This window comes from Pan troglodytes, chromosome 5 (assembly GCF_028858775.2).
Source record: "Pan troglodytes isolate AG18354 chromosome 5, NHGRI_mPanTro3-v2.0_pri, whole genome shotgun sequence".
NCBI lineage: Eukaryota > Metazoa > Chordata > Mammalia > Primates > Hominidae > Pan > Pan troglodytes.
The window spans coordinates 182,879,830-182,898,362 of NC_072403.2; the positions used below are offsets into that span (position 1 = coordinate 182,879,830).

Below are 18,533 nucleotides of genomic sequence, written 5' to 3' on the forward strand. Positions count from 1 at the left end.
ATGAGATTCACTTTTGTAGCTCCCACATATGAGTGAGAACATGCGACATTGTCTTTCTGTGCTTTGCTTGTTTCACTGAACATAATGACCCCCAGTTTCATCCATCTTGCTCCAAATGACAGGATTTAATTCTTTTTATGGCTGGATAATATTCTATTGTGTGTTTTTACCACACTTTCTTTTTAAATATTTATTATTATTTTGTAGAGACAGAGTCCTGCTATGTTGTCCAGGCTAGTCTCAAACTCCTGGACTCAAGCGATCCACCTGCCTTGGCCTCCACATTTTCTTTATTCATCCATTGATGGACACTTAGGTTGGTTCCATATTTTGTCTATTATGAATAGTGCTGCAATAAACATGCAAGTACAAATCTCTCTTCAATATATTGGTTTTCTTTCTTTTAGATAAATACTCAGTAGTGGAATTGCTGGATCATATAGTATTCTACTTTTACATTTTTGAGGAATCTCTGAACTGTTTTCTATAGTGGCTGTACTAATTTACATTCCCCCCAACAATGTGTGAGGATTTTTCTTTCTGTGCATCCTCACCAGCATGTTATTCCCTGTCTTTTTTGATAAAAGCTATTCTAATTGGGGTGAGATTATATCTCATTGTGGTTTTGATTTGCATTTTCTGGATAATTACTGATGTTGAGCATTTCTTATACCCTTTGTTCATTTGTCCTCTGTTGAGAAATACCTGTTCAGGCCTTTTGCCCTTTTAAAAATCAGATTAATGACTTTTTGCTATTGAGTTGTTTGAGCTCCTTATATATTCTGGTTATTTATCTTGTCAGATGGGTAGTTTGCAAATACTTTCTCTTATTCTATGGGTTGTTTCTTCACCTTGTTTGACTGTTTCCTTTGCTGTGCAGAAGCTTTTCAGCTTGATGTAATCCCATTTGTCCATTTTTGTTTTTGTTGCCTATGCTTTTGAGAACTTCAACAAAAAATTTTTGCCCTGACCAATGTCCTGGAGCATTTCCCCAATGTTTTCTTTTAGTAGTTTTATAATTTCAGGTGTTAGATTTAAGTCTAAATCCATTTGTATTTGATATTTGTACATGGTGAGAGATAGAGGTCTAGTTTCATTCTTCTACATATAGTTGTCCAGTTTTCCCAGTGCCATTTATTGAAGAGACTGTCCTTTCCCTGTTGCATATTGTTGGCACCTCTGTCAAAAATTAGTTGGCTGCAAATGGCATGGATTTATATCTGGGTTCACTATTCTGTTCAGTCGGTGTCTGTGTCTGTTTTTTATGCCAGTACCGTGCTGATCTGGCTACTATAGCCTTGTAGTATATTTTTAAGTCAAGTAGTGTGAGGCCTCCAGCTTCACTCTTTTTGCTCAAGATTGCTTTGGTTATTTGTGGTTCCATATAAAATTTAGGATTGTCTGCTCTATTTCTATGGGGAATATTGTTGGTATTTTGATAGGGATTACATTGAATCAGTAAACTGCTTTGGGTAGGATTGTCATTTTAACAATATTCTTTCAATCCATGAGCATGGAATAATATCTTTTCCATTTTTTGATTCATCTTCTATTTATTTAATCAGTTTTTATAGTGATCCTTGTAAAGATCTTTCACAGCTTTGGTTAAATTGATTCTCAGGGGCCAGGCACAGTGGCTGACACCTGCAATCCCAACACTTCGAGAGGCCAAAGCGGGAGAATTGCTTGAGCCCAGGAGTTTGAGGCCAGCCTGGGCAGCATAGTGTGACCTCATCTCTTAAAAAAAAATCAAAATATTAGCCAGACGTTGTGGCATGTGCCTGTGGTTGCAGCTACTTGGGAGGCTGAAGTCAGAGGATCGCTTGAGACCAAGAAATCAAGACTGCAGTGCTCACTGCACTGGTGACAGAGTGCAAAGCTTGAGACCAAGAAATCGAGACTGCAGTGCTCACTGCACTGGTGACAGAGTGCAAAGCTTGAGACCAAGAAATCGAGACTGCAGTGCTCACTGCACTGGTGACAGAGTGCAAAGCTTGAGACCAAGAAATCGAGACTGCGGTGCTCACTGCACTGGTGACAGAGTGCAAAGCTTGAGACCAAGAAATCGAGACTGCGGTGCTCACTGCACTGGTGACAGAGTGCAAAGCTTGAGACCAAGAAATCGAGACTGCGGTGCTCACTGCACTGGTGACAGAGTGCAAAGCTTGAGACCAAGAAATCGAGACTGCGGTGCTCACTGCACTGGTGACAGAGTGCAAAGCTTGAGACCAAGAAATCGAGACTGCAGTGCTCACTGCACTGGTGACAGAGTGCGAACCTGGGTGACAGAGCAAAACCCTGTCTCAAAAAAAAAAACAAAATATTCCTGAGTATTTTACATTCTGTGTAGATACGATAAATTAGATTGCTTTCTTTCTTTTTCAGATTGTTCACTATTGGTGTATATAAATGCTACTGAATTTTGTATGTTGGCTTTGTATCCTGCAACTTTACTGAATTCACTTATTACTTCTAATAGTTTTTTGGTTTTTAAAAATAGAAGATCCTGTCATCTACATTCAAAGCGAATTTGACTTCTTTCTTTCCAGTATGAACACCTTTATTTATTTTTCTTGACCAACTGGCCAGGACTTCCACTTTATGTTGAATGAAAGTAGTGAAAGTGCACACCCTTGTCTTGTTCCAGATCTTAGTGGAAAGCCTTTTAGTTTTTCCCTGTTTGGTATGATGTCGGCTGTGGATTTGTCATATATAGCCTTTATTATTTTGAGGTATGTTTCCTCTGTACCTGGTTTGCTGAGGGTTTTTATCAAAAGGGATATTGAATTTTATTGAATACTTTTCAGCACTTATTGAAATGATCATATGGTTTTTGTTATTGGTTCTGTTAATGTGTATCACATTTATTGATTTGCATATGCTGAACCATCTTTGCATCCCTGGGATGAATCCCACTTGATAATGTTGAATGATCTTTTTAATATCTTGCTGAATTCAGTTTGTTAATATTTTTTGTTGAGGATTTTTCTATCTGTGTTCCTCAGTGAAATTAGCCTATTGTTGTCTTTTTTTTTTTTTTTTTTGTGGCCTTATCTCGTTTTGGTATCAGGGTAATGCCTGCCTTGCAGGATGAGTTTGAGCATTCCTTCCTCTGCAATTTTTTTTTTTTTTTGAAGAGTTTGAGTAGAATTATTATAGTTTTTCTTGAAATGTTTAATAGAATTCATCAGATCCTGGACTTCTCTTTGATAGGAGACTTTTAATTATAGCTTCGATCTTATTACTTGCTATTGGTTTGTCGAGGTTTTCTCTTTCTTCGTGGTTCAATTTTGGTTGTATATTTCCAGGAATGTATCTTTGTCTTCTAGATTTTTCAATTTGTTGCAATTGTCTCTAATGATTCTTTGTACTCCTATGGTCTCTGTTGTTTTGTATCTTTTTTGTTTCTGATTTTATTTATTTGGGTCCTCTCTTTTTAGTTAGTCTTGCTAAAGTTTTGTCAGTTTTTTTTAACTAAACTTGTTTTGTTGATCTTCAGTAATGTTTTAATCTCAATTTCATTTATTTTTGCTCTGATCTTTATTATTTCCTTTCTCCTAGTAAATTTGGGTTTGGCTTGGTCTTGCTTTTCTAGTTCCTTGAGATGCTCCATTATTAGGTTGTCTTTTGGAAGTCTTTCAACTTTTTTGATGTAGATGTTTATTGCTATAAACCTCCCTCTTAGTACTGTGTTTACTGTATCCCATAGATTTTGATATGTTGTGTTTCCATTTTTATTTGTTTTGAGAAATTTTTAAATGTTCTTATTTCTTCATCAACTCATTGTTTATTCAGGAGCATGTTGTTTAATTTCCATGTTTTTGTTTAATTTCCAAAGGTGTTTTTTTTTTTTTTTTTTTTTTTTTTTTTTTTTTTTTTTTTGTGAGATGGAGTCTCCCTCTGTCATCCAGGCTGGAGTGCAGTGGTGCAAGCTGCAACCTCCACCTCCTGGGTTCAAGTGATTCTCCTGCCTCAGCCTCCCAAGTAGCTGGGATTACAGGTGTACACCACCACACCCAGCTAATTTTTGTATTTTTAATGAGACAGGGTTTTGCCATGTTGGTCAGGCTGGTCCCGAACTCCTGACATCAGATGATCCACCCACCTCAGCCTCCCAAAGTACTGGGATTACAGGCATGAGCCACCACACCCAGCCCAAAATTCCTCTTGTTATTGATATCTAGTTTTATTCCATTGTGGTCAGAAAGGATACTTGATATGATTTCTACTTTAAAAAATTTGTTGAGACTTGTTTTGTGGCCTAAAATATGGTTTATTCTGGGGAATGTTCCATGTACTGATGAAACGTGTATTCTGAATAGTTGAGTGAACTGTTTTATAAATATCAGTTGGACCTATTTGGTCCGATGTGTAGTTTGATACAATGGTTTCTTTGTTAATTTTCTGTCTAGATGATCTGTTCATTGGTGAAAGTGGGGTATTTGATGTCCTCCACTATTATTGTATTACAATCTCTCTCTCTCTCTTTGTATCTATTAATGTTTGCTTTATATACTTGGGAGCTGAATTTCAGTCCATCAAATGTATTAATCAGTTCTAAGATTTCTGTTTGATTTTTTGAATAATGTCTCTTTGTTAAATTTCTCTGATAAATTTCTGAATGGAGAATTACCATTTTGTTTCTTGTATTCTGGTTGTTTTGTAACTCTTCTCCTCCTTTCTTCCTGTCATCCTTTATGGTTAAGTGACTTTCTCTGGAACTATGTTTTAATTTGTTGGGGTTTTTTTTAGTGTGTTTATTATAGGTTTTTACATTGTGGTTACCATGAGGCTTATAGAAAACATCTTATAGATATAACAAGTTATTTTAAAGAGATGACAGCTTATCTTAGATAAGCAGTCCCCAGTCTGTTTTGGCACCAGGGACCAGTTTCATGGAAGACAATTTTTCCATAGATCGGGCAGTGGGGATGGTTTTAGGATGAAACTGTTCTACCTCAGATCATCAGGCATTAGATCCTCATAAGGAACGCTCAACCTAGATCCTTCGCACTTGCAGTTCACAATAGGGTTTGCACTCTTATGAGAATCTATGCTGCTAATGATCTGACAGGAGGTGGAGCAGGCAGTGCTGTGTGACCTGGTTCCTAACATGCCACGGACCAGTACTGGTCCATGGCTCAGGAGTTGGAGATCCCTGTCTTAGATCACAAAAAAAAAAAAAAATAAATAAATAAAAAACTTTAAAACAACCCTCCATCTTTAATTCCATCCCCTGACATTTTGACTTTTGTTGGTCTGAATTTACGTATTTTGATATTGCCTATCTCTTAACAGGTTGCTGTAGCTGTTAGGGTTTTTGATAGATTTGTCTTCTAGGTGTCATACTAGAATTATGGGTAACTTATGGGTGGACTGCACATGACAATTACAGTATTTGAATATTCTGGGGGTTTCTATACTTGATGTTACCCGTAGGTTTTATACCTTCAAATGTTTTCTTTTTGCACATTAATGTTTTTTCATTTCAGATTGAAGAACCATCTTTAACATTTCTTGTAAGACAGATCTAGTAGTGGTAAATTCTCTTAGCTTTTGTTTGTCAGAAAAAGACTATCTCTCCTTCATACTTGAAGGATATTTCTGCTGTTTGCTGGATAAAGTATTTGAGGATAGCAGGGTTTTTTTAGGTTTTTTCTTTCAGCACTTTGAAAATATCATTCCACTTCCTCCTGACTTATGGTTTCCATTGAGAAGTGTGTTGCCAACTGAAGTGGAGTTTCTTTGTATGTTATATCCTCCTTTTTTCTTGCTGCTTTTAGTATCCTCTTTTTGTCCTTGACCTTTGAGAGTTTTATTATTATATGCCTTGGGTGTAGTTTTATTTGGGTCAAATCTGTTTAGTGTTTTCTGACCTTCCTCTACCTGGATATTTTTCTCATATTTTGGAAAGTTTTCTGTTATTATTTATTGAGTAAGCTTTTTTCTACCCCTCACTCTTGCTCAACTTTCTCTTGAACACCAATAATTCTTAGATTTGGTCTTTTAAGGTAATTTTCTGTATCTTGTAGGCAATCTTTGTATAATATATTTCCATTCATTTTACTTTTTCTCCTCTATGTAATTTCAAAGAGCCTGTCTTTGGGCTGACTGATTCTTTCCTCTGCTTGATGCATTCTGCTGTTGAGAGCCTCCAATAAATTTTTCAGTTAGCAAATATATTTTTCAATTTCAAGATTCGTTTGATTTTTTATCACTTCGATCTCTGTTAAATTCCTCTGATACGTTTCTGAGTTGCTTTTCTTTGTTGTCTTGGAGATCCCTGAGTTTCTGTAAAACTGCTATTTTGAATTCTTGGTCAGAGAGCTCATGAATCACCATCTCATTAGGGTCAGTCACTGGTTCCTTGCTTTATACATTTGGGGAGGTCATGGTTCCATGTTCTTATGGATATATGTCTGTGTCTTTGCATTAAAGGATTTATTATTTATTCCAATCTTCTCTGTCTAGTCTGTTTTGGTTTTTACTGGTATGTTTGCTTAGAGATTATTTGTAATTTAGCTGTTGAATTTCTTACACATTTTTCCCGCTAGGTCACTGCCTCTTTTTCAGCACTAAATGGTACTTAAAACCCAGGTTTGCCTCTGTTCTTCTAGCAAAGGATCAGAGGATTGCCTGGCTGGAATGGGGGAGGTTCCAAAGGAGCTATCCCTGTGGTATGGAAAGGCTGGCTAGGAGTTCATGCCCAAGAGACCTGTGGAATCTACCTCCTACAGCGTAGTGCTGCCGAACAGCCACTCTGATTTGGCATCTCCTTTGGTTGAGTTACAGAGCGGAGCTTCCAGGGCTGGAGATGGTAATCCTGCCTCCTTCCTTTGTGTCTGGCTGTCCACAGGGTGGTATCTCCCTTCAGCCACTCCTGATGCTTCTCATGGGTTGAGGTATGGATAGGTCTCCTGCCAAAGAAGCCAAGATGGTAGGCAAGTTGTGTGTCCAACTTAATCTCACTTTTTCCAGTGTAGAATCTGAGTTGGGGGAAGTTTTACATGTGCTTGATACCAAGCAGACTGGGGGAAAGGTGTCACAGATATGAAAATCTGATTCTCTTACTGTCTGCTGGAGTTTTGTTTTGTTTTTTGTTTTGTTTTGTTTTGTTTTTACTTCTCAGTGGCCCCAGGAACTGACCGATTCTCTTTCATGAGTTCTGGGAGATTGCTGGTGATAATCTCGTTGATGTATATTTATTTTGGTTATTCTGTGGGGAGAAGTGAAGCCAGCTTTCATCTACATTTTTAAAGTATAATTCTTATTTTGAGTGGCAAGAATCTGATTCCAGTATCCTGCCTTAGTTTTTATGCATTTTTGAAACTCCTACCATTGCATTTAGAACCTTCTACCTGGTGGAGTTTTTTTGTTTTTGTTTTTCAGTTCTGGAAGTATTTGATTTTTTGAAACAGTTGACATTCATATAAAGAACAAGGTTGATAATCAAGCCTGCTCTACTAATTCTGTGCAGTCTAGAAAAGAGTGTACTGGGACTGGGCGTGGTGGCTCACACCTGTAATCCCAGCACTTTGGGAGGCCGAGGCATGCAGATCACAAGGTCAGGAGATCAAGACCATCCTGGCTAACACGGTGAAACCGCGTCTCTACTGAAAATACAAAAAATTAGCTGGACGTGGTGGTCTGTGCCTGTAGTCCCAGCTAATCGGGAGGCTGAGGCAGGAGAATGGCGTGAACCCGGGAGGCGGAGCTTGCAGTGTGCCGAGATGGCGCCACTGTGCTCCAGCCTGGGTGACAGAGCAAAACTCCGTCTCAAAAAAAAAAAAAGAAGAAGAAGAAGAAGAAAAGAGTGTACTGGTTAAGTACTGAGAAGCATTTCCTGTGTGTCATGTAAGTACTTCAGGCTCTTAAATGTGTTACTCCAAGGAATAAGGTTGCAAATACAGTTGCTCTAAAAACATATTATACCAGCCTGGACAACATGGTGAAACCCCATCTCTACTAAAAATGCAAAAATTAGCTGGGCATGGTGGTACACACCTGTAATCCCAGCTGCTTGGGAGGCTGAGGCAGGAGAATCACCTGAACCTAGGAGGCAGAGGTTGCAGTGAGCTGAGATTGCGCCACTGCACTCCAGCCTGGGCGACAGAGTGAGACTCCGTCTCAAAAAAGAAAAAAAATTACATAAAATTCCGAGATGCAGCTTTCTTATCTGAAAAGGATTTGCGCAAAGCCTCCTTGCAGTAAGCATATAGGTAACTAAGATGACTACCTTACGTATATGCATCACTCATTTATGCCCTAAGTTCTCATTTGTTGAAACAATAGTGCCCTTACTCTAAATCACATAATCACAAGAGCCCTAGGGCTGAATTGCTCAGCTTTAAATGTCAGCGCTGTCATACTAGCTGTGTGATGTGAGCAAGTTCTAAAACTCCCTGTGCTTGTTTCTTATGTATACAATGGAGAGAAGGGGTAGTACTTTGTAGGGTTGTTGTGAAGTTTAAACAAGGTAATAACTGTTAAGTGTTTTTAAAAGTCCCTTGAATGTAACAATTGCATCAGTGGTAAGGTATGCATTTTTCTCATATGGCCTCTGAAATGAGGATGTGTCTTATAATGAATGTAATTTCTTAATAAGCATTTTATCATTTAGTGACATCTTTTTTATTAGTAGTACTTAATGTTACACTTTGGGTGACATTTTATATTTCAATAACTAATAGTAAGAGGTCTATTAACATTAGCTGCCATCAACATTACCATCAATATTATCATCAGCATTATCTTGTTTCTAACTGAGATAGTGGCATTTGATAGTTTAGCAGTGCTAGAGTATATATCAAATCTCAATTTTATCTAACTACTTGTTTGCATTGGTGTATTTTTATCAAAGTTCTAGTGTGCTGTTTTTCATATTTGTATCATTTTAGCTAATGTAAAGTATTTATGGGGTCAGCTCATGCAATGTTTCCGTCATTCATTGTACCTTACTTGGCGATCTACTAAAACATGCATCAGCATCCTTCAGTCTCCCGAAATAAATAGAGACAAAGACAAATTCTTTATTTTCTCTGTTGATGTATTTTCCTAAATCCTTTCGCAGGAGTGGTTTCTTTCTTAGCTAGGAGAACTAAGCCACCATTGTACCATTTAAGATTTACTGGTTTGCACTGTCCTCTGAGGGAGAAAAGAAGCAATTTATTGATCTGTAACACAGGAATGGACTGTGGCCAAACCTTTTCTGGTTTATACAATGCACCGACATAAGAATCTGCATAGCATTAAGAAGAATGAGCACTCACAATTTGAGGCCACCTGTCAGCATGAATAATAACTGAGAAAAATCAATACACAATATACAACTGTTCTCTTTGCACAGACACTGCCAGGATTCACACCCAGTGACAGTGTCTTTTTTTTTTTTTTTTTTTTTTTTTTTTTTGAGACAGGGTCTCTCACTCTGCTGTGCAGGCTGGAATGCAGTGGCGTGATCTCGGCTCACCGCAACCTCTGCCTCCCTGTTCAAGTGATTCTTGTGCCTCAGCCTCCCAAGTAGCTGGGATCACAGGCGTGTACCACCCTACAGAGCTAATTTTTGTAGTTGTAGTAGAGATGGGATTTTGCCATGTTGGCCAGCCTGGTCTTGAACTCCTGGCCTCAAGTGATCCACCCACCTCGGCCTCCCAAAGTGCTGGGATTATAGGCGTGAGCCACCGTGCCCGGCCAGCAGTGTCTTGTTATTTTACCAGTGATATGCTTATAGTTCCTAATTTTAGGCTTCCTCCTTATTTTGGTTTTATTGTTCAGATTGGGGAAGGGTGGGAGGCACCAATTTGGATCTGAGAAAAAGATCTTCTGCCAGATGGAAGAGTTTCAATAACAGGAGAGGACCTTGGGCCAAAGTTTATTAAGCTTGACTAGGAAGATTCTGGGCACATCTCCATCCAAATACCTTGACGCATACTTCATTCACCCCTAGCACATGCAGCTTGTCCCTTCTTGTCTTCTGTTTGCCTTCAAGGTTTTACATGGTGGTATTTACAAGCCGTTATGGAGCAAGAGTGCAAACACACAAGGCTAGCAAGGGGCCAGTAAACAGGGTTTGGCTTAGGGTTTTGTGGTTGTTAGCTTTTAAAAGCATACTTAGTTGAATAATTCCAGAAACTGGGCTTCTTTCCTTTGCCCCTTCATTTGCCCCTCCCTCTCTGGTCTTCCCAGTCTCCACTTTTTTTTTTTTTTTAAATAAAACTGCGTTTGTCAGAAATGTATAGACATTCACTCCTATTCTTAAAAGACAGTGTTTATCCCTAATGCCTGCCTTTTGATTCAGCCAGCAATGACTGTGCACACAAAGGTTATTGCTCTCCAAGTTCAATGTTGTGGACCTGAACCAGTGCCTCTGTTTCCAAGAGAAAGTCAGGTGATTACCCCTTCATCAGGGAGATTGGAGCCATCCTATCCTTCTGGTGTGTCACCAGCCAGAAACTAAGGATCAGCAGGGAGTGGATGGTTTAGAATCTCCTCTCTCCAGGTGAACACAATGCTAGTCAGTGTAGCTGGAAAAGCCACGCAGCGGGCAGGCTTGTCAGAAGCAATCTGTTTAAAAAAAAAAAAAAAGAGAGAGAGAAAAAAGGGTCCTTTTGAGTTTACACTGAGTTGCTTTCACAGTAGTTAGCTTTGAACTGTGGTGCAAACCCATTTAAACAATGAGGGAAATTTCACTAAGTGGCAAGAAATTCTCACCCTATGTGATCAAAGCAATCAGCCATTTCCTTTTCCTTCCTTTTTATTTACTTATATTTCTGACCCCTTATAATCTTCATGATTGTAGCCTGATAGTTTCCTTTTTTGAATAGCATTTTAAAAAATACCTTTTCTTTTCCCTGAGGGTTTTAAAGCAAATAAGACAGAAGGGGTCTAAATTTTTAGTTTTATTTTTTGAGACAGTCTCGTTCTGTCGCCCAGGCTGGGGTGCAGTGGTGCAATCTCAGCTCACTGCAATCTCCGTCTCCCAAGTTCAAGTGGTTCTGGTGCCTCAGCGTCCCGAGTAGCTGGGATTACAGGCGTGCACCACCAGCCCTGGCTAATTTTTGTATTTTTTAGTAGAGACAAGGTTTTGCCATGTTGGCCAGGCTGGTCTCAAACTCCTGACCTCAGGTGATCTGCCCGCCTCAGCCTCCCACAGTGCTGGGATTACAGGTGTGAGCCACCGCGCCCGGCCTAAATATTTATTTTTAATAATTATTATTACAAAAGTAAGAAAAGAGCTAAAATCCATGATTTCATCACCCAGAGGCAACCACCACAGTGAACATTTTGGTACATTTACTTCTCATCGTTTAAATGTGTACATATACACATACATATTTTTAATAAAATTAGGTTTAGGATAGTATACAGTTTTGTTTTTCTTTTAACCAACATACTTTGAACATTTTGCCTTATTAAAAACTTATATGATTTCAATGGCTGCATTAGAATTAGTGTATACAGATATTATTTTGGCATTCTGTTGTTAAGAGGTCATGTGGGTTTCTGAATTGACACTTTAATTCTCAACTTAGAATTTATTTCTCCCAACTTCTTCTGATTTCATGGGTCTAGAGTCAGAGTTTGGGCACAATGGAAATGGAATTTCTATATGTACTGTTGTTTACTGTTTGCTAGTATTTTTCGGAAGGTATTTGCAAAAACCAAAGGGGAAACAGTGTACTTTTTTGTATTTTTTTTGTTTGTTTTAAATTTTGTGATTGAAATATAAGTCTTATTATGGTAATCTCAGGTAACTTTTAAATAGAAATATCAATGTAAAATGAATATATTGCCCAATGTGGACCCCGGTGTTTCAGAACTATGTGCCGTGTTCTATCATTTTGTTACTGGAAAGGGGTCTTAATCCAGACCCCAAGATCTTGGATCTCTCACAAGAAGGAATTAGAGGTGAATCCATAGAGTAAAGTAAAAGCAAGTTTATTAAGAAAATAAAGGAATAAAGAATGGCTACTCCATAGGCAGAGCAGGAGCGTAGGCTGCTCAACTGATTGTACACACAGTTACTTCTTGATGCTAAACAAGAGGTGGATTATTCTTGTGTTTTGCAGGAAAGGGGTGGGCAGTTCCTGGAAGTGAGGGGTCCTCCCCTTTTTAGACCATATAGGATAACTTCCTGACATTGCCATGGCATTTGTAAACTGTCCTGCTGCTGGTGGGAATGTTTTTTAGCATGCTAATGCATTATAATTAGCATATAATGAGCAGTGAGAATGACCAGAGATCACTTTCATCTCCATCTTGGTTTTGGTGGGTGTTGGACGGCTTCTTTACCACAACCTGTTTTATCAGCAAGGTCTTTGTGACCTGTATCTTGTGCTGACGTGTCTCATCCTGTGACTAAGAATGCCCTCACCTCCTGGGAATTTAGACTTAAAATAAAGGTCTCAGCCTTATTTTATCTAGCCCCTATTCAAGCTCTGGTCCGAATGCCTCTAATAATTTGAAGTTTATCCAACGGCACAGTGGGAGATAATGAATTTTTGTTTAAGAGGAGGAGGACTGACTGGATCAGATTTGTGCTTTAGAAAGGTGGTTGCATGTAAGAAAGAGGCGTTGGTAGAAAGACTTCAGATACCTCAAAAGAATTTCCATGAAGTTAATCTTTTTAAAAATGTAAACATTTGGTGCAATAATTGCTTTGAAATTGCAGTTGAATAAATGAACTTTTTGAACCAGAATTTGGAAAGGAAGATATGCTTAAAAACCAAAAATATTTTGTAGAGTGCTACACATTAGGAAGTCATTTGTATTTGGTGACCACTTTCCTAAAATAGTCTCATTTCTAGAGAACCAATTTTGTTTCCCATAGATTATTATGTGTAGAGACCCCCTTTCAGTATGTAGCCACTGGTACATCCGTGGGTGTTATCTCCATACTGCCAGGTCCAATGCAGTCACCTCCTGGATCTATAGTCTTTCTCCCCCCATTCCGATTTCCTTTCTCTGTTAGCAGTCATCTTTGTAAACGGAAGTCTAAGATTTAGTGTTGTACATTTTTTAAATGATCCATTTTGGTGGGGCTCTCTTTATTGTTTCAGGTTGAATGCCTTTGAGAACTTGATGCATAAAATTTGCATGACTCCTCACTCCTTTCTGGATCTCTCATTGGACTCAAGCCAGCATGGCTCACACCACAATGGTTAACGGCAGTGCCTCAGGTAACCCTGTGCTCTGGAGTTTGTGTGTTAAATGTATGTCTTTTCTCAAACTAATTTTTTATTCTCTTTAATAATGAACGGATAATAGCAAGTTGCCTAGATAACTAGGATTTCAAAGCAATTTTCTGTCCGTTGAAGTTTGGGTTTGTTTTGTTTTACTCTCAGAAAATTTGCTTTTATCTTAGAGTCTTGCACTGAAATCAGTTGAGTAAATTATTACCTAAGTCAATTCTGTTGAAGTGTTGAAAGACAAATGTAAATGCTGAATGCTGATGCAAATGTAATGTATACTCCTCTTGCACTTCTTTCTGAGGGATTGAATGAGGAGAGAGGAAATTAGTTTGGATGCTTAAAACCAATTCCTAGTAGCCACTCCCAAGCAGCTTTTGTTTGATGTTGCTAAACAAAGAGAAAGGAGGGAAGAGAAGTATATATTCTGTAAAATGATTCTCTTAGGAATATGCAACAAGTCATATTATGAATCATAAAGACCTGTATTTGAATTCTTATTTTGGTTATATTAGAGACTTACATAGTTTCATTTTCTGTTCCAATATTGCTTCTGTGAGATTCGGGAGAAATCTGTACACGAAATGCAGAGAAGATCCTCCTAAGAGACACATCACCATGGGGACAACCTGCCCAAAATGGCATGCCAAGTGTTCATTTCTTTTTTGAGTTATGTGCCAAATAGCTGAATGAGTGAGAATAGTAATTGTCTATGCAGAATTTTTTTCTGAGCGTCTGAGTCCAGAGTCCTACGTCTGCTGGCTCTGAACACCTTCAAATGACAACATTATGTACTGGAGCAAGTGTAGAATTGGAGCCAGGAAACCTGAATTTGAGTCCTAGTTCCAGCACTAACCGTGAAATATTGGGCAGGGCTATTTCTCCACATGTAAACCATCGGTAAGTATATCCACCTGCCGGTTTAGGACCAGTGAGCGCACCAGAAACATACTTACAGGAGCTATGTAAGCCGTAAAGCACTTTTGAAGACAACAGCAGGAAGTGACCTCTAAAGTGGGCATTCCCAGCCCATGAATGTGACTTTTTATTCTAGCGGTCTCAGCTGCAAGCATCTCCTCTGGGTAGAACACTATAACCCAAACCCAGATAAACTCAGTTATTTGTTCTGGGATGACTGATCTTTCCCTGTCCATTCCATTTTTGACCTTTTTACTGCCCAGCTTCTTGAGACTTTTATAGATTCTGCTGTGGGACTGCTATCAATAATGAAGACATGAATGAGAATATCTAACATTCATTGAACACTTAAATGCACCATGGTGCCTAAAATGCTTTGCCTGCATTTTCATACTTAATCCTCACAATAATCTAATGAGATTAAGCTATTATTTTACTGTCATCATCATCCCTATGTAATGTCACAGAGAAGTTCGGGGACTTACTGTAAATGAAGTAAGAAAAATCAGAATTATGGGCAGTGGCTTACACCTGTAATCCCAGCATTTTGGGAGGCCGAGGGGGATGGATCACCCAAGGTCGGTAGTTCAAGACCAGCCTGGCCAACATGACGAAACCCCATCTCTACAAAAATACAAAAATTAGCCAGGCATGGTGGCGCATGCCTGTAATCCCAGCTACTTAGGAGGCTAAGACAGGAATGGCTGGAACCTGGGAGGCAGAGGTTGCAGTGGGCCCAGATTGCACTACTGCCCTACAGCCTGAGTGACAGAGTGAGACTCCATATCAAAAAATAAAATAAATCAGAATTATGATGACTTTCTCCAGTAAAATATTTGGTGAGAGAGGAGATTGAAACATTATGAAATTTCAAGTGTAGTGGGTGAGTTTTAATTCCCTCTGATGATGTGGTTTCCTCCCTTGCCCTGCATTTGCTTCCATTCACATGCTCAGGGGAAGGGGTGTTTAAGATTGTTGGTACCTCAAGACCTCAACCTTCTTCTGGTGCCTTGGGCAAAATCCTTTCTTCATGGGTTTAGATACTACCCCACTAATTCCTTTCCAACTTGGTTTGTTCTGTACTTACCTTTTTGCTTTGTTCCTGAGATCTAATAAGCAAGCTGTAACTTTTCCTTCCCACCTGGTATCCTGCCTAACAGGTCTGGGCATTGAGGTTGAAAGCAAAAGAAAGCTCTCTGATTTGTGACTTTCAGGGTGTCAGAGTATGAATTGTTACTGCAGACAGTTATCTGGACTGTGCAGGGGAAGATTTTTTACTTATTCTAGTCACCATGACCCATGTACATCTATAAGCAAATCTAATTAGAGACTCAACCATAAACAGTAATATATATGCAAACATACATATATGTGTATGTGTCTGTATATGTATATACACACATAGTAATATATACATACATATATGTATATACAAACACAAATGTGTGTACACCATATATATGACACTCATAGAAAAAAAAAATTTTTTTTTGAGATGGAGTCTTGCTCTGTCACCCAGGCTGGAGTGCAGTGGCGTGATATCGGCTCACTGCAACCTCTGCCTCCTGGGTTCAAGTGATTCTTGTGCCTCAGCCTCCCACGTAGCTGGGATTACAGGCCCATGCCATCACGCCTGGCCAATTTTTGTATTTTTAGTAGAGATGAGGTTTCACCATGTTAACCAGGCTGGGGTTGAACTCATGACTTCAGGTGATCTGCCTACCTCGGCACTTCGGGATTACAGGCATGAGCCACCACACCCAGCTGAAAATTTAAAAGTATAGATGCGTGTTGTATTGTCTGAAAACCAAAACAAAAGCAAGAATTACTGGTGATAATACCACCTAGAAATAAATGTCTTCCTATTTTTTATATAGTTGTCAAATGTTATATATTTCACATGGTTGAGAATATGTTAATAAAAATCATTCCTTTACCTTTTCCCACTTTGTATTACAAAAGAAACACCTCTCCAATGTTTAAAAAAATACTCCATGTAAGAGATGCGGGTTATAAATACACTTCTATGCGTGTAAATAACATTTAGAGAACCTAGATGAAGATGAGATAAAGAGGGCTGCATGGCAGCTAGTGAGGGCCAATTACTGGTCTCCTATGAGAAAAGGATAAGCTATTTGGGTTTAGTAGGAGTTTCAGATGTGGAGTAAATTATATGTTTCTTCAATTTCCAAAAATTGCTGCTTGGGCTTCGTAGAGCATGAGGGGAAATTTCATGTGACGATGGAGTCAGGGCAGTGGCAAAAGAAGCACTTTCCATAGTCTTAGTAATAAAACAAGCAAAAGAGGAGCCTCTGGGAAAGGGCAAACCATGCCCTTGGCACAAAATACATGCGACGACTGATCATCTCAAGTTGACATCCCCATGTAACATTTACATGGGATAAGGGGTGATTCACAACCTTTTATACTCTGACTTCCCCCTTGGAGTCCCTCACGGAGGCTGGGTAAAAGAAACTGCTTTTAAAATGAGCTATTCATTAATGCTGTAATTTGTAAAATGTATTATGCCACACTTCAGACATACAAAATGTGTGAAAGTTATATAACAAGCACCTTTGTACACACTACTTAGCTTAAGAAATAAACCTTATTAATATAGGCCAGATATACATGAGCACCTACTATGTGCTGTTTTAGGTACTGGGGATACAGCAGTGAACCAAAGAGGCAAAAATTTCTGTCCTCAAGGATTGTACATTCTAGGGAAAGTTAAAGTCTCCTGTGTTCACGGTTGCCAGAAAAAAAAATACTAAAAAAGTGTTCATTGTTTATCTAAAATTCATTTTAATGGTGCTCTACTTTTGTGTGCAGCCCTACCTGTGTACCCCTTCCAGATTGCACCCCCTGCCCTTCCTTACCACCAGCCCATCAAAATCAATCATTCCTCGTAGTGTTATCTCTTTTTCACCAGATCCTCCATCCTACTTCTCTTGATTGGTACAGTATTGTTTTCATTAATTCAAAATATTTTAGGCCAGATGGGGTGGCTCAGACCTGTAATCCCAACACTTTGGAAGGCCGAGGAGGGAGGATTGCTTGAGGCCAGGAGTTCAAGACCAGTGTGGGCAACATAGCCAGACTCCATCTCTACAAAAAAAATTTTTTTTAAATTAGCCAGGCATAGTGGCATGCACCTGTAGTCCCAGCTACTCAGGAGGCTGAGGTGGGAGGATTGCTTGAGCCCAGTAGTTTGAGGCTGCAGTGAGTTATGATGGTACCACTGCACTCCAGCCTGGGTGACAGAGCCAGACCCTATCTCTAAAGCAAAAAACCAAAAACATTTTATTATGGTACTGCTAACAGTACTGCAGTGTCTTTTGTTAAGGAGGTAAGAGCATCATAAATTGCTCTTGACTGTTCTCTGATAGCCAGCTAGGAAGTAAATGGTGATTGTTGGTTAGGAAAATAGCTGTGTTTCTTTGGGGTGTAGGGATGAGGCAGTCTGCTTTTTCCCCAAGTTTCTGAATCATGTTGTAAACTGGATGCACTGATTGATACCTCTCTAAACACTAATGTTGTGAAACTTTAATTAGAGCTTAGATATGCTTTAGAAGCCAAGTAACAAGTGGCTTATTTGTGAAAGAAAGATAATAATAGCTATCCTACCTTCTTCACAAGGTGGTTGTGCGGGGAAGAAAATAATAGCTGTAAAAACACTTTTTAAAACATAAAGTGCTGGTCAGATATCAGTGGATAGCACCATTCCCCTTGTTCTCTTGTCATAATGGGCTGGGCACACATGCCAGTCTCTTTGGGGGGTCCTAGTAGGGAGAATGTCAAATTAAATCCTTCCCAGCTGGTTGCTCAGGAAAAGGTTCTCCTGTTTAGCAGTTAAGCACACACAAAAAAGTCATGCAACGGCCTTCCCTATAGTGGTGAGATCACATTAAATAGCTACATCAAGTGTCACTAAAGCATTATAACTGCTCTTAAGTGTATGTAGAATGAGATTACTTTAGAAAAACATTTCGAAAAATCATATGCTTTTCCCATATGTTCAGTATTTAATGTTGTTAGACAATGACTGCCTAAAACTACATATGCAGCAAAAAAAAAAAAAAAAAAAAATCTAACAACGAACATTGAAGTTTAGTTCCCATAAGTCTCAGAATTTCATGCCCTCGATTTTTTCCCTATCATACACATTTTTAAAAGACTAATCTAGTGGATAAGGATATGCTATCAAAACCTGAAACTCATGAATCGGAAATCATCTTTCACATTAACTTGTAATCTTATAACAATTTTTGTCTCTGCACACATAAAATGTAAATTCTGCACGCATAAAATGTAAAAAATCTCAGTTTAGTGTTTTGTATATTTAAATCATTATGTTCTATAACAAACAATAATTTAGGTATTGTCAGTAAGATGGAATTAGCAACATTTCTATTTCTCCCAAGTAAA

The 18,533-nt window shown here is 38.7% G+C and overlaps 1 protein-coding gene across 1 annotated transcript in view; it reads left to right on the forward strand.

Annotated features, from left to right (window-relative positions):
* The window catches only part of LOC104004287 (phosphoglucomutase-like protein 5), a 69,665-nt gene extending 53,624 nt beyond the window's left edge, over window positions 1-16,041 (forward strand). The window contains exons 7-8 of the mRNA XM_063812711.1: window positions 13,059-13,178; window positions 13,748-16,041. Coding sequence (XP_063668781.1) covers window positions 13,059-13,164 — 106 coding nt within the window. The 3' untranslated portion in view covers window positions 13,165-13,178; window positions 13,748-16,041. The remainder of the gene's footprint in view (window positions 1-13,058; window positions 13,179-13,747) is intronic.
* The last annotated feature ends 2,492 nt before the right edge of the window (window positions 16,042-18,533 follow it).